This window comes from Pinus tabuliformis, chromosome X (assembly GCF_031772625.1).
Source record: "Pinus tabuliformis cultivar Carrire ecotype Pingquan chromosome X, CPIR1, whole genome shotgun sequence".
Taxonomy (NCBI): domain Eukaryota; kingdom Viridiplantae; phylum Streptophyta; class Pinopsida; order Pinales; family Pinaceae; genus Pinus; species Pinus tabuliformis.
Genome location: NC_142308.1, coordinates 33584811 through 33599717, shown reverse-complemented (window position 1 = coordinate 33599717; position 14907 = coordinate 33584811). Strand labels below are relative to the sequence as shown.

Sequence of the window (14907 nt, the reverse complement as noted above, 5' to 3'; positions counted from 1 at the left end):
GCTTTTTCCGCACTTTACATTCAAGAATTAAAATGTTTTTCTGTGCTGGATGTATATTTTTCTTAAAAGATAACATATTCCATATTACAAATTTGAGGGTTATTTTCTAGTAGTGTGAAAAATCATGCTGGCCTGGGAAGAAAACTCATTTTGTGCTGTGCATGCAGTTGCAAAGTCAGCAGAATTTAATTTTTGGGGCTTTATCTTTGTGATGCTTGCCGCTATCATGTCTGGCTTTCGATGGACTGTCACTCAAATTCTTTTGCAGGTAATTATTTGCATCTGTTCTACTTTTTTCGTTTTCCCAAATTGGAGGACTGATTTCTATGTTGTTTCCCATCTTGCATGATCTAGAGAGTTTTACTCGGTGTTTAGTTTACTATGATATGATCGTACTCAGAATTTTCTAGGAAGAGCCTCGCTGTATGTTTATTGAGCTTTTGAATAACCATATATTTATCATTTACAGTTTTAGTTTTGAACTACAATTATGTTATGATTTTTTAACATTAAGTCCTGACACACAATTGACTGTGCTTGTGGCTATGTTTGACTCCATGCGCTTCCAACTGAAAGAAAGAAGAATATGGTGAGTGCTCACATCTGAAGCAACCCTGTACTGCATGGGATGCAGGAAATTAAATTTATGAAATGAGTGCCCATAATAGTTGAACTTAAAAAAAATGAAAGATTCACAACCTTGTTGAAGCGTCAGTTTTTAATCTGGTTTCCTTTAATCATTAAGAAGAGTGCTTAAAAAGCTTTATCATCTTTTGAGATTTTCATTTATACTATTAAATACCTGATCTTCTGCTAATACTATCTTTCAATTTCTATGTTTATCTTTGTCAATGTTTTGGCAACGTCTCTTTGTGTTTATTTCTTACTTGCAGATGAGGTCATTCGTGACTCTTGATTTATATTTTAACACTTTGTACTGCAGGCTTGACAAATCCTTTTGCTACAATGCGCTGCCTCACGCCAGTTATGGCATTGATAACTGCTATCTTCTCTCTTATATCTGAACCTTGGTCAAGTCTTTTGAAGACTCGCTACTTCGATACTCGTCAACATCTTATAGGGAGCTCTTTGCTCATGCTGCTTGGAGGAACTTTAGCATTTTTTATGGTATGTGCGGTGAAGTTAAGATGGGTCCTTGTGAAAAATAGAGGAGAAAATAAATATTGTTGAAGGAGGGTAGCTTGTATTCTGTAAAAGAATTAAAAGAGGAGAGAGTATGAAGAATTTATTTTCTCAGAAAATAGAAACACTAGCAACCATTTAGTCATTCTTTTATGCTCATGTTTTACAGCTTCCTTTAGGATCTGATGCCAATGACAGGGCATTTTAGATTATTTCTGATGTTATGATCCTTTTGTCAGGTATTATCTGAATATCTTCTTATTTCAGCAACCAGTGCAGTCACCTTTACTGTAGCGGGCATAGTCAAGGAAGTTGTGACTATAGTGGTAATTTCTGATGCCTTCACCTCATAACTGTTTATTTTTGAAGCAGTTAAAGAGAGTTGTTTGAGTGCAAACGAAGAATATTTTAAATCTTATAAACATTTTCAGTATTTATCTGTTTTGACATTTTTAGCTTTGTATTCAGGATATGTTTGTCCCCCACCTTTACTTGAATGCTATGATCAATAGAGCAGTCATAGATGATATTTACCAATATGGAAAAAGTCGACCTCCGGATTAAATCAGCAAGGGTCCAGAAATTGAAAAAGTCATTAAAGTCTGGAGGTTTTTGAAAAAATCGGCAAAAACTTGGCAAAATTAAAAAAATGTAAAAATATTCATTTTAATTTTTTTTAGCATCTAAATTATCCACAACATCAAATAAATGCATTTCCACGTAAACATGAAAAGAAAGCTAATATATAATATGTATATGAAGTCTAGTGCTACACCACATATCAAAATAGTGAATCAAGTCCCGAATCTTGAGTCCTGGCTCAGTCTCAACTTTCGAGAGTCAAAATATCAACAAAAATATAATAAATGTATATCTTGAGTCATCTACATGTCATAAAGTAATCAGTCACTGAGATCCTTTGGCCCTTTTATGGGAATAGGGAATGGCTTTGATTTTCCTCTAGAGGAAGAAGGCTCTGCCCTTGGGGCTACAAATGGACTCTGTCGTTCTCTAGAAGCAAAAAAAAGAGGTGGCCTTTGTCCTCAGTTGCTGCCCATCCTAGATGATTTCACCTCCTCCTCCTCCTCTACCTCCAGTTCTCCCTCTCTTGCAACTGCTACCTCCTCTGCTTCTAGTGCCTCTGGATCCACATCTAACCAATCAAGGGTCGAGTCCATGATACGGCTCTCAGTCTCAACCCTCCATGCATCAGTGGTATCAATATTGTCCAATGAGATGGCTTCCACATCAGGAATTTTCTGAAGTTGTCTCACCCACAATCGAAGATTGTAGTAGACGTAGACCATGTCATTTAGGCGTTGGGAATCCAATCTGTATTAGGGTCATAGATTGTAAATTAGTACTTAGAAAATTCAAATATTAAAAATATTAAAATGAATTCAAAATTTTAATTCGAATTTTTCTACCTGTTGCCCTTTTTGCTGTGTATTTTGTCAAATACACTCTAGTTGCTCTCACACCCAGAGGGATTGCATGTTTGGTTGAGCACTCAAATGACAAGCTTTTGGAGATGGGGTACTCTGCCACCATAGCTTGTCCACCAAACATCTACAAGTTAAAAGAAAAATAAGAGACATTAAATAAAAGTTAAGACATTGAAATTCTAATCTTGAAGCAAATAATGAAGAGACAATGATTCACGAAATTTGAAAGTTGAAACAGGTTGAAGCTTACATGGCATTTTAGTCGTCCTATTCTTAATAGCCATGGTAAAACCAAATGTGCTACCTGCCATCTTATATATCTCCATTTATTTAGAAATTTCTTCATGTTCTTGCTCAGATTGCACCATCCTCTCAACACAAGTGAGGAATCCATCCATCACCTCGACATCAAATCTGAAACCACATGAGTAAGAAAATGTAGGGTTGAGGTAGATACCTGCAACATGAATGGGGCGATGGAGGGTATTGTTCCATCGCTCATCAATCACTATCCATATCAATTGTTGTTTCTTTAACCCCTCATCTCCCTTATCTTCATAATAAGTGTGGATGGCTTCTTTGGCCCTATCCATGGGGCCTCATGTAAGTAGCCCATCGCGGGATTGTCTCCATCAACCAACCGAATAACCCCTACCAAAGGTTCTGAAATGGCACACACCTCCTCTACTCCTGCCCAAAAGCTCTGATCATATGAAACTAGTCTACATATGCCCTCTCCCTCTGGTTTGCGGCTAATAGACAAAACACACCAATCTTGTGAAAGAAACATGCTCTTCACATCCCACATAGAATTCAATAGAGACTGAAGAGATATGAAAGTAGTGGCAAATTGTGTAATGGCAGGATGCACCTACTCTTTGTTGTTGGTGAATCTTCTCATCAAGCTAAGCCCAAATGCATGATTATATATAAATTTCGTTATGCTCTTGGATGATTCAACAATATCCCTCACAAGAGGAATCTTACTTATATCCTGCAACATCAAGTCAATGCAATGAGCAATACAAGATGTCCAAAACAAGTTAGGATACCTCTCCATAAGCAACTTGCCAACAACAACATAATTTGCAGCGTTGTCCGTTATGACTTAGACAACATTTTGTGGACCTACTTCTTTATTGAAGATGTCTAACAAGTCATACAATAAATGTGCATCTTTAATGTGTGCAGATGCATCAACAAATTTCATAAACATTGTCCCCTTGGGATAACTAACCAAGAAGTTAAGAAGGGTCCTACCCTTCTGGTCAGTCCAACCATTCGACATGACTGTGCATCCAGTGTGTTCCCATGATGCCCTAAACTCCTCCAATCTAATAGTGCAATCAACCTTTTCATTTTGAAGAAGAGGCCCTCTCAACTCTGCAAAGGTAGGGGTTTTGTACCTCGGGCCAACAACAACAACAACATCAAATATAGGTTGGTAGAATGGGTTGGTCTTGGCAATGTTGAAAGGAACATCACTCTATAGAAGATACTCACTGACCAACTTGTCAGCTTCTGCCGTTTCCTTTTTTGTAAGTGTTGATTTGATGCCAGGTTGTCAACCAGGTGTGGTTCTAGTAACAAAAAAAGATGAGAAAGCTGAGGGATTGGGACATGTGGGTGTGGAATGTGACGCTGAAGAACCACTCTCACTTCCCCTCACTCCTGAGGCCCCCACAAGTTGGCTTTTTACCGTTTCCCTGATGTATTTGCCCTCCTCTTCATCCATCAATGATTTAATGGCTTGCCGAATGATTTATGGAGTTAGATTTGGGCAAAGTTCTATATTTTGCTTCGGAAATTGCCCCAGATGGAATTTTAATCCGTTGACACCCTTGACATATGGTTGCCACACAACTTGCAAGTCAAATACATTCTATTGACCCCCCCAGATTCAGGTATAGGATTAGGTTCACTATATTCCCACATAAGGTCCAAATTCCTCGACATTTTGTTTGAAACTTTGAACTTGAATTTGAACCTAGGGCACAAAAAAAATGGAAAAAATAAAAAATTGCCTATTACATAAAAAGCAAACACAAATGTAATTGTTGATTTTAAATTTTGAATTCCTCGTCGCATTCACTTGAACACACTCAGATGCACTAAACAAGGGTTTGAATTTTTAATTCTTGAAAGTTGAAACATGTAAACAATCTAAACATTTTGAAGTTTTGATTCAATACACATTCTAAACAATGTTTTGATTCATATATCTTAGCAAAAATAAGCTAAAAACAAACTAATAGAAAGATTGAAGAATCCATTTGTGTAACAAAAATTGAGAGAGAAATAAAAATACATACATGGCAACAACAAATCAACACCTTGAGTCTCTCACGTTGAGCAGTGGACAAATCTCCAAATCTACATCACAAAACTAGTAAATCTCCTCCTCTTGGGCAATGGAAAACACCTCCTCTCTCCACAGGGATGAACGATAGAAAAAGAGTGAAAAATGAATGATTTTTCAACCTTTACCCTCACTTATCTGCGGCCTAGGCGAGCTTCATGATTTTTTTGATTGACTCCCGATAGAATCATGACTTTTTCAATAAAATCATGATTTTTTTGTTTAAAAAAAAAAACCAAAAAATCGGCTAGCCCAAAAAATCGGACTTTGCCGATTTTATCGTGATTTTTTGCACACTAATATTTATTGATAGTGTATCTGGGTTACTTGGACCTCTCGTCCACAACCCCTTAGACTCAAAATGGTTTTCTTTGCCAAGCATTTTCTATAATTGTTGATGTCACCATCATCAGGCCTAACAATACAAGGCCTATGAATTCCCTTGGGTCAATTAAGGGTTTCCTCCCACCAGTCGTAGGGCAAGATGGAGAACCATATTCCTTGTGGTGATATGGGATGTGAGTTTTGTTCTCTACAAGAAGTGGAGACCAATGAGCAATTCTCTTTTTAGCACTGCCTCTCCTCCAGATACTTCAGATCATTGGTTGATTGATAGTGGACCCTCAAGGAACTTCACTGGATACAAGGAGCCCCTTTCAAATTTTGTTGAAAAGAAGACTAATTTAAAGATATACTTGGAGATAATTCCACCTACCCTGTGAAAGGGATAGGTACTGTCACTCTTCACTTGAATCAAGGTCAAACCATTCATCTACAAGATGTGTTGTATGTGCATGATTTGAAGAAAAACCTGGTGTCTATTTCTGTGATGGAATATAAAGGCTTCAAGGTAGCGTTCATTGATGGAAAGGTACGTATTTCGCATAGAAACCACAAAGATGCATTTACTCTTGGATTTAGGGTTGATGGTGTCTATCAAGTTGGTGGAAGTCCTTTGGGAGCTTTGGTGAGTGATACGTCTCTTCAATGTGAATTATGGCACCAAATGTTTGCCCACTTACATTACAAAGCCTTGCCTGGGGTTAAGGAAGATAGTCACAGGGATGACAAGTCCGTGGTCACTACAAAATGGCTTTACAAAATTAAACATGGAGCTAATGGAAGTGTTGAAAAATACAAGGCTAGGTTCGTTGCTCATGGCTTCTCTAAAAAAGGAGCGAACTATGACAAAATATTTGCACCGGTTGCTCGATATACCACTATCTAATCTATTATTGCTCTTGCTGCCAATCAAGGATGGAGCCTACATTAAATGGACGTCAAAACTACTTTCTTGCATGGCTCGCTTAAGGAGGAAGTCTACATGGAACAACCTCAGGGGTTTGAAGTACAAGATAGAAGGACACATGTCTGCCGGCTGAAGAAAGCTCTCTATGGGTTGAAGCAAGACCTTAAGGCTTGGTACGAAAGGATTGAGAATCATCTTATGAAGCTAGGATTTACAAGGAGCTATGCTGATCCAAACCTATAATTCAAGGTTGAAAAAGACATGCCTCTTATTTTGGTCTTTTATGTTGATGATCTCTTTCTAACAGGTGGATACCCTCTCATTTATCAATGTAAGAGGTAGTTAAATTCCGAGTTCGAAATGAAGGACCTAGGATTGATGCATTGCTTCTTAGGCTTGGAGGTCTCGCAAAAGCGAGGTGAGCTTTTCCTTTCTCAAGGAAAATACGTTGTGAAGTTGCTAGAGAGATGTGAGATGGTGGAATGCAAGTTCGTGTCTACTCCAACAGAACTCAACTTTAAGAAGCTATGTGAAAGTGTTGCCGGGCCCAAATTGGCAAACCCTTCTGAGTATAGACAACTTGTGGGGGCCCTAATGTTCTTGGTAAACTCCTGTCTGGACATATGCTTCACTGTAAATACTTTGAGTCAATTTATGGTTGAGCCTCATCACATACATTGGATTGCTGCTAAGAATCTCTTGAGATATCTCCGTGGTAGAATCAACTATGGGCTAAGATACATTGCCAGGAATTTGAGGCTACATGGATATTCTGATGCTGACTGGGTTAGCAGTGTGGTGGATAGAAAGAGCATGTTGGGATGTTGCTTCTCATTGGGATTTGCTTCAATTTCTTGGATGAGTAGGAAGCAAAAATTGGTTGCTCTAATCACTGCCGAGGCCAAATATATTGGTCCTAGTATGCCCTGTTGTGAAGCTGTTTGGTTGAGGAAGCTCTTCAATGAGCTATTTGAGCACGTGCTGGATACCACCGTTATCTATTGCGATAACCAGAGTGGGATTAGCCTTTCATGGAATCCTATGTTTCGTGGCCTCTCCGGGCACATTGATATCAGGTACCACTTTATCCGGGATATGGTACAACGAGGGGCAATAAGGCTCCAACACATCAGGACGGATGAGTAGGTTGTTGACATTCTTACAAAGCCCTAGGGGAAGGTCAAGTTCTTAACCTTCCGAGGGAGACTTGGAGTCGTGGAAGGACCCTCCCATGAGGATCCCGCTCGAGTTGAACATTGAGCTCTGGGAGCTCCTTGGGGCTTGGGGTACTTCTTGGAGTTATGTGCGACCATAGGGTGAGTGGTTCACCTTCACCTATAGGTACGCTGTGTACAGGGTGAGTGATTCACCTTTCCCTGTGATACCCCATGTTGATATATGAGAGCATAGGGTGAGTGGTTCACCTTCCCTTATAGCTAATGATATATGCATAGGATGCGTGGTTCACCTTCACCTATGTCATATGAACAAGATGAGTGGTTCACCTTCTCCGACAGATGCCCCAACATACATCCTACCCATGTAGTCCGGGACTCATGGGAAGTACCACTTATCTGGCCAATGAGTTGGGAAAAGAGGATAGGACCATAACACTACAGATGGACGCATTGTGTACTGCTATACTCCCTATATCTGGGATGCATGGTGTTCAACAACTTGATCTGGGATTAAGTCCGATTGGGGTTCTACCCCTAGTTATGTGGACTGAATTTTGCCAATGAAGAGTGGCAAGGTCTTGTGACTCTCTCGATCAATTCTTCTTCATTATCTATATCAGTGTTCAACAAAGTTGAGACGAGATGCAAAGATGGTACATGATGACAGGATGGCATGATGATCGATGATCAAATATTAGTAGAGGGAATTCTCCCTAGTTGAGAGGGAGTGTTAAAAATGGACAACTCATTTGATGGAGATATTAATTGCATTGAATTCCTCTTTTTGAGAGGATCAAAATTGACCTAACGATCACCCAAATCTGACAAGCATAAATGTGTTTTTGAAGTGAAGCCCACACGTGTAAATTTTCAAGTTTAGCCACTTCATCATGTAGGGTCATGAAGCCCAATAGACATGTCTTTTGACCCTCAACGACTTGTATAAATAAGAGAGATCTCCAACCGCATTTGGCACCTCATCTACTCACAGTCTCACACATTCTTCTCTCTCCTCATCTTATTGGTTTGTACACCTCATTGGGCAACTGATTTTTTGACACATGGCAAAAAGGAGGATGAAAATTATAGAGTTGAAAATCTAAAGTTTTCTGTAGTTTGACTAGGGTTTGACCAGCGTTGACTTTGAGTTTCTGGGCAAAGTTTGACTTCGATTTTTTGGGAGAATCTTTGTCTCAGTAGACCACATTTATTGGCACAAAAACGAGGCAAAAGGAGCACTTTGACCTGTGTTGACCGAGCTTGATTGCTGATCTATTAACTGTTTTGGGTTGATTTTTACCAGAAAGAGAGGTCGAGTTCCTCTCTCCTTTGACCGAGCTGTTTTGGTGAAGTTTGGCGAGACTTTGACTACTGTTAACTTTCTGGTTAGGGCTGATTTAACTACCGTTGATTGAGGGCATAATTGCAGATTTTATATGAATGTTTTGGACAATGATTTGGCAAGTCAATTTTGACTTTGATTTTGTATTATTGTACTCTTTCTTCGCTGAACATTTGATATAATAATAAGAAGAATTAATAAAAGGGTTTTCCCCATCTTGGGGATTTTCCCTGGCTTGAGCCAAATTCTTGTGTTCTCTTATCTTGGCTTGTCTTCTGCATTTATTGTTCATGTTCTATCTACAGTTACTATAATGTGAATTAATGGTTTATGTGATTGCTATTGGAAATTAAGTGGAAATTATCGTTAGGCTAATAAAAGAACATTGAAGTAATTGTTGCAAGCACAGAACATACCATTGTTATCTAAAATTAACATAGTTAAAAGAGACAGTTATAAAATCCTTTATATAAAAAGGTGAAAAATTACTTGAGGGTCATTTAAAGGGAAAAATTGTCAAGGTATAAAATCAAAAGGAAATTTTGAAAAAGTGTATATATATATATATATATATATATATATATATATATATATATATATATATATATAAGTGGATAATAGTGATAAAAGTGAAAGTGAAAAGAAGAAAAAATGGATTATTCAAGCTACCTAAGATTTTAATAATCCACATAACAAAGGAATATTAATATTAAAGGAAGGAGTAACTAGAGCTTTTGAAATTGGTGAAGACCAATGTTTTTAAAACTGGAACCGGTGGCCGGACCGGTCCACCTAATGAACCGGTTTACCGACCGGAACCGGTCTAACCGGGACTGGTTTGGTCTAAACGAACCGGTTTTATAAAAATACATTAAATAATTATTTTTTAATGAAAAAAACTATTTTTAAGATTTAAAACCATGATTCCAAGCCAATATAGACAAAATATGCAAAGATTGCTCATTTATATACCATGTCAAGGTGAATATATCAAAATGGCACCGAGTGCAATACATATCATCGACAAAATACATAAGCAATGAGGCTCTAAATGGCCTCTAGAGTGCAAAAACAAAGCCTACAAACTATGGGGCCAGTGGCCTAGTACAAGACTTCAGTCTAGACTCTACATATATGATAATAGTGAATACTATAATAGTGATCAACATTATCACTTGAAGTTGAAACTTCTCATGAGTCTCAGTCATCATGATCAAACTCAGTTGGTTGAGTCTCGACTCCCAAACTTTGCAGTCACAAACTTCTCTATTGGTTCAGTGACTTGAGTCTCAAACTTCTGAAGGTATTCTGCCCTAATATGCCCTATTATTTCATTTGGTGCTCCACATGGCTTTACATGGCCTCCTATCCCAACCAAGTGTTGCTTGAACCTGTTAATACCCCCTCCTTGAATGGATTTTTGGCAATATTTGCAGATCATTTTGCCATCAATCATATCACAATGAGCCCATGCAGTATCTCTGGCTTTTGGAGGCATGATGACTCCCTGGATGGTAGATCATAGAAGTGAGAAGTTTATAACACATAAAAAAAATTAATTCATGGACAACAGTCAAATAAGGAATTTTCAAGTGCAAATCCTTACCTGGAAATGCAAACTAGCTTCCTTAGCCTCCTCTTGAAGATGGCAACTCCACTGACAGCTACACACTATCTCCAAAATAGCTCCAACTCCAACTCCAAGATGACTACTTCAGCAAAAACTCAACACTCTCCAAGCTCACAAACAAACTCACAAACACTCCAAATCAGTTGTGTGAGACAAATGAGAGTGAGAGGGGCCTCTTATAGCTTGGAGAGGGTGTTTTTGGAGGGAAAACACCCTTAGTTCCCTCCCAAAACCCAAAAACCACAGTTAGAAATCTGCTTTTTTCAAGTTATGGTGGGCATGCCTAAAACCGGCCGGTTTGATACAAACCGGCCGGTTCCGTCCTAAACCGGCCGATTTGATACAAACTGGCCGGTTCCATCCTAAACCGGCCGGTTTTCACCGGTTAGGGCCAAAAATTGGAGAAACGGCCTTCCAAACCGAGTTTTTTGGCCGGTTCGGACCGGCCAGCTTGCTAACCAGCCGGTTTGACCGGTAACCGGTTTTTGAAAACGGTTTTTAAAACAGTGGTGAAGACAAACACCAAATACAAGAGAATAATAATATTAATTAGAAAGGGTTACCATAAAACCCTTAGGTCGAGCAAAATGGAGTCTAATTTGAAGATGAATGAAGGAGCTATGGATTCCATACATAATTCTACGTTTTGGACCAGATGTCTGTTTTGTTAAATAGAATATGAGTATTCATCAATTTTTAAAAATCACACAATATTTTGTCCAACATGTAGGAAATTGTTTACTTTGGAAGAATATCAAGGTAATCCACATACACAAATTAAAAGATTAAAAGAAGAGCTTGTAGAATTTCAACAAAAAATGAGGCATCGGAAAAGAAATATAAGGATCTCGAAGATCGATTTTACGAAGAATCAACAAAAAGTAACAAATAAATTTGGTGTCTAAGAGATCATAGTAAAAAATTACTTGAGAAGGTCAAGAAGTCCAAAACTACAAAGAAAAAACTAGAAGAAGAAAAAGAATGTCTTGAGAAGAAATTCAACGAGAATCAGTCAGAGAGAGAAGAAGAAAATTTGCACTTATAAAGCCCTAATCAAAAGTTATTAGAACAAATCAGAGATCTAAAATATGAGAAGCTTAAATGTTAAAACATTGAAAATAAGAGTGGTGAAGCAGAAACTAAAGAACTCTTACGTCTCAAAATTTTTAATCAAAGTCTACTCAATCAAATTAAGAAACTTAAAATGATAAGGAATCATTAAAGAACAAATTTGAAGAACTTATCGCAGAAGAAGCATCAAAATCTTCAGATGTAACAGTCTAGGTTGAAGAAAAAGGAACGAACACTGATCTAGTCAATATCTCAACTCAAGAAGTTAACCAATCAGTTGAAGTAAAAACATATTCAAATGTCGCAGTTCAGACGATGAAAATTCAAAGTGAAGATTCTATAACCAACTCAACTACATTAGTACCTAATGTAAGTTTGGAAATTACCACATGCATTTTAAAGGAAGGTCAAACAAGAAGAACTCCTTATCTACATCTGAATCACAAGAATAAACACTTCAATCAATCTATGAATCCATATCACTCAGAACATAAACAACAAACTTATTTTCTGAAGAACTTTTTAAGTTTTCACAATTCAATCCGGTGATAACAAGTCATCACAAGTTTCAAGGAACTACAAGATGGCACAGAGGATCGATCTAGGATTATCAGATCCCTTCTCAGTTTGACACTTTTACTTATCGCTCAAAGGATCCTATCATCATATATTAATGAAGATGACAACTAGAAGAACTATGAAGAATACAAATAGATTACAAGAAAAAGAAGCATATGACACACCTTGTCAGCAATAAGTTTTGAGGACAAGGATTTTTGAATAGGAAGGCAACGTTATGGATATAATTTATTTAAAAATAATAAAAATGTACACGATAATAAACATAAATAATGATTAACTAACTAGTAGTTAATAATGAAGAGGCATTTCTCTAAGGACATGACAATACGCGAAAAGGTACCTTCCTTGGGTAATAAGTAGGTCCTTACTCTCATTTTTATGATCATTCTCATCCATACATTTTAATATATATTGTTGTATCTTCTAGAGTATTTAACTTCTGAGTACAAACTTTGTTCGTTACAGATAGAGCATTCAACCATGCTATCTGCAACTATATGATGACATGACTTTATCTATTAAATATATAAATACCTTTTCCTTCTTTTGGTCATCTAGACTTCCTTCTAGCAACTTCCTTTCCTTGCTTGAAGATGAAAGTACTTCAACCAACTCAACATGTTGCACATCTTTGTCATCATACCTTACCAGTGGATCCCACACAAGGTGGAATGTGAACTATCTGCGAGGCACTTGCTTCTTCTTAGTAGAGGTGAACCTTCTAATGAAGATTCCAATGGAGGATCTTGATTATCCTCATCCTGCAAATGCTCCTTCCTAATGATGATGATGTATGATGATTTCTTTATCTTCTATCTTGCTAGATGACTTTGCTCCAACCATTCATATTGTTACTACGGTTGTTCTTATATGCTTCTAATGGAGATGCCATGAGCTACTTTCTTTCTATCATGATCACTACTACAACCATGTAGACTTTTACTTCAACTATCCTTTCAAGCTTTTTTGACAATGTCATCTCTATTTCAATTCTAATGCATCTTGATGCTAATGATGCTTTCTATCATGATTGCTATCTTCTACAAAACTAAAAAAAACTCAAGTATATTTTAGTCATAGTAGAGGTCTTTCACCTCCTCCATTTTTGTCTTCTTCTTTTCAGGTTCTTCCACTTCTTTGATGACATGGGCTTTATTTCTTTCTTTTCTCTTCTTCTTGTCCTCCTTAAGTTTAGGACAATTCCTTTTAAAGTACCTATATTTATTACATTCATAGTAATGTATCTTTGACATATTGTTCTTCTCCTTTTTCCGAGGATCAAACTTCTCAAACTTTGCTTTTCTCCTTGCCATGGCAACATATGCTTGAACTTGTTCATTTGACCCGACATCACTCTTTGCTTTCAACTTAGTTTCTTCAATCTTACAGAATGACCAAAGTTCACTAAATGGAGTGGCTTCCTTCTTTCCATAGATACTTGATACAAAGTTACCCTATTCATCTAGTGCATTGAGCACAACGGTTGTCATCTCTTTATCAGACATTAATTCTCCTAGTTCTTGTAGTTGATCTCTTATTTGCTAAGTCACAGGACACGTCCTCCAAGGTCCCGTGTCCCGTATTTTACGTGCTGGACACGAAAACGGCCCTAAAATGTGTCGAAAACGTTTTTCATCGTGTCCTGTAAAATGTAAAACGTATTCGCCAGTTTTCGTCGTGTCTTGCATCTAGAAAACACGTATTCCGTTGATAGAAAACGTTTTCTGCATAAGCTGCAATTTTTTTTGAAAGAAACAAATAATTTTTGAGTGGGGCAGCTTAATGATCAAGTCTAGGCCCTAGTATTGATATGCTATTCATGGTAATGTTAAATTCTTAAAGTAAAAGTGACATTCTCCTTAATCTTCATTTTCATCCTTTTACTTAAATTTTTAACATTACCATGAAATGACTCAGGATGTTTGAGAGTGGTTCCGGCCTCATTGGATTTCATATGGAGAAAGTAGAATTTTAGATTTCATTCAAAATGCAGCAGACTTATCAGTTTTTCAGGATTTCAGGATTGGGAGATTGTAATGTTTCCAGGTGACACCACCTACACGGGCTACCCCTGCCACTAGTAGAGGATGTGGTCTACCTCCTATAGCTCCTACTTCTAGTTCTTCAGCTTCTAGAGCATAGCAAACTCCACTGCCAACTCCACCAGCACCAGCATCTACATCTAGAGGGAAAGGGAAAGCTGTGGCATTTTCTCGCAAGAGGGGCAGAGGAAATCAATAGGATTAGACTTTAGTTATTTTCTTCATTTTATTGTATATGACATTATGACATGATGAGATACATTATTATATTTTTTGTTGATATTTTGAGGCTAAGTTGGGACTCAGGAGTCAGGACTTACTATTCAGGACATGATTCAATGTTATGTGTGATTTTAGCACTAGAAATGATATTAAACATCTTATATATTAGCTCTTTTATCATATTTATGTGTCAATGTATTTAGTTTATGTTGTAGATGGTTTAGATATTAAAAAAAATGGAAAAAAAACTGAAAAAAATGAATATTTTTGTACCAAACGATTTTTTCCCGATTATTTCCCGATAATTACGATTTTTTCCGATTTTTTCCTCGCGCCGATAACGATTAATGCAACATTGTTGTAAACACTGAACAATGATACATTTTGATTTTGATGACTTAATGGAAAATCTGCATTTTATGGTTTTAATATCTAAGTTCTAAATTTATAGTTAGTAGTAAGTATTTAGTAGTTTCTTATGTGCTTTAAGTTGTACATGGACAATAAACATTGAATATTCAAGAATCAAGACCAAGCATATCACATTCTAATTTCTAAAAAGTAAATTTTGATTCTATTTATTTTTTTTAAAGTGAACTATGAACTTTGAGAAGTAATTATATTTTAATTTGATTAGATAAGCT

The 14907-nt window shown here is 37.1% G+C and overlaps 1 protein-coding gene across 3 annotated transcripts in view; it reads left to right on the top strand.

The window, feature by feature from the left end:
- LOC149138193 (Nucleotide/sugar transporter family protein) overlaps positions 1–14907 on the top strand; it is a 256676-nt gene that overhangs the window by 177653 nt on the left and 64116 nt on the right. For 2 of the 3 annotated variants that reach the window (XM_089446671.1, XM_089446670.1), the window contains exons 6-9: positions 168–268; positions 577–589; positions 944–1128; positions 1383–1469. In XM_089446671.1, coding sequence (XP_089302797.1) covers positions 168–268; positions 577–589; positions 944–1128; positions 1383–1469 — 386 coding nt within the window. The remainder of the gene's footprint in view (positions 1–167; positions 269–576; positions 590–943; positions 1129–1382; positions 1470–14907) is intronic. The other variant, XM_089446672.1, reaches the window with a different exon arrangement.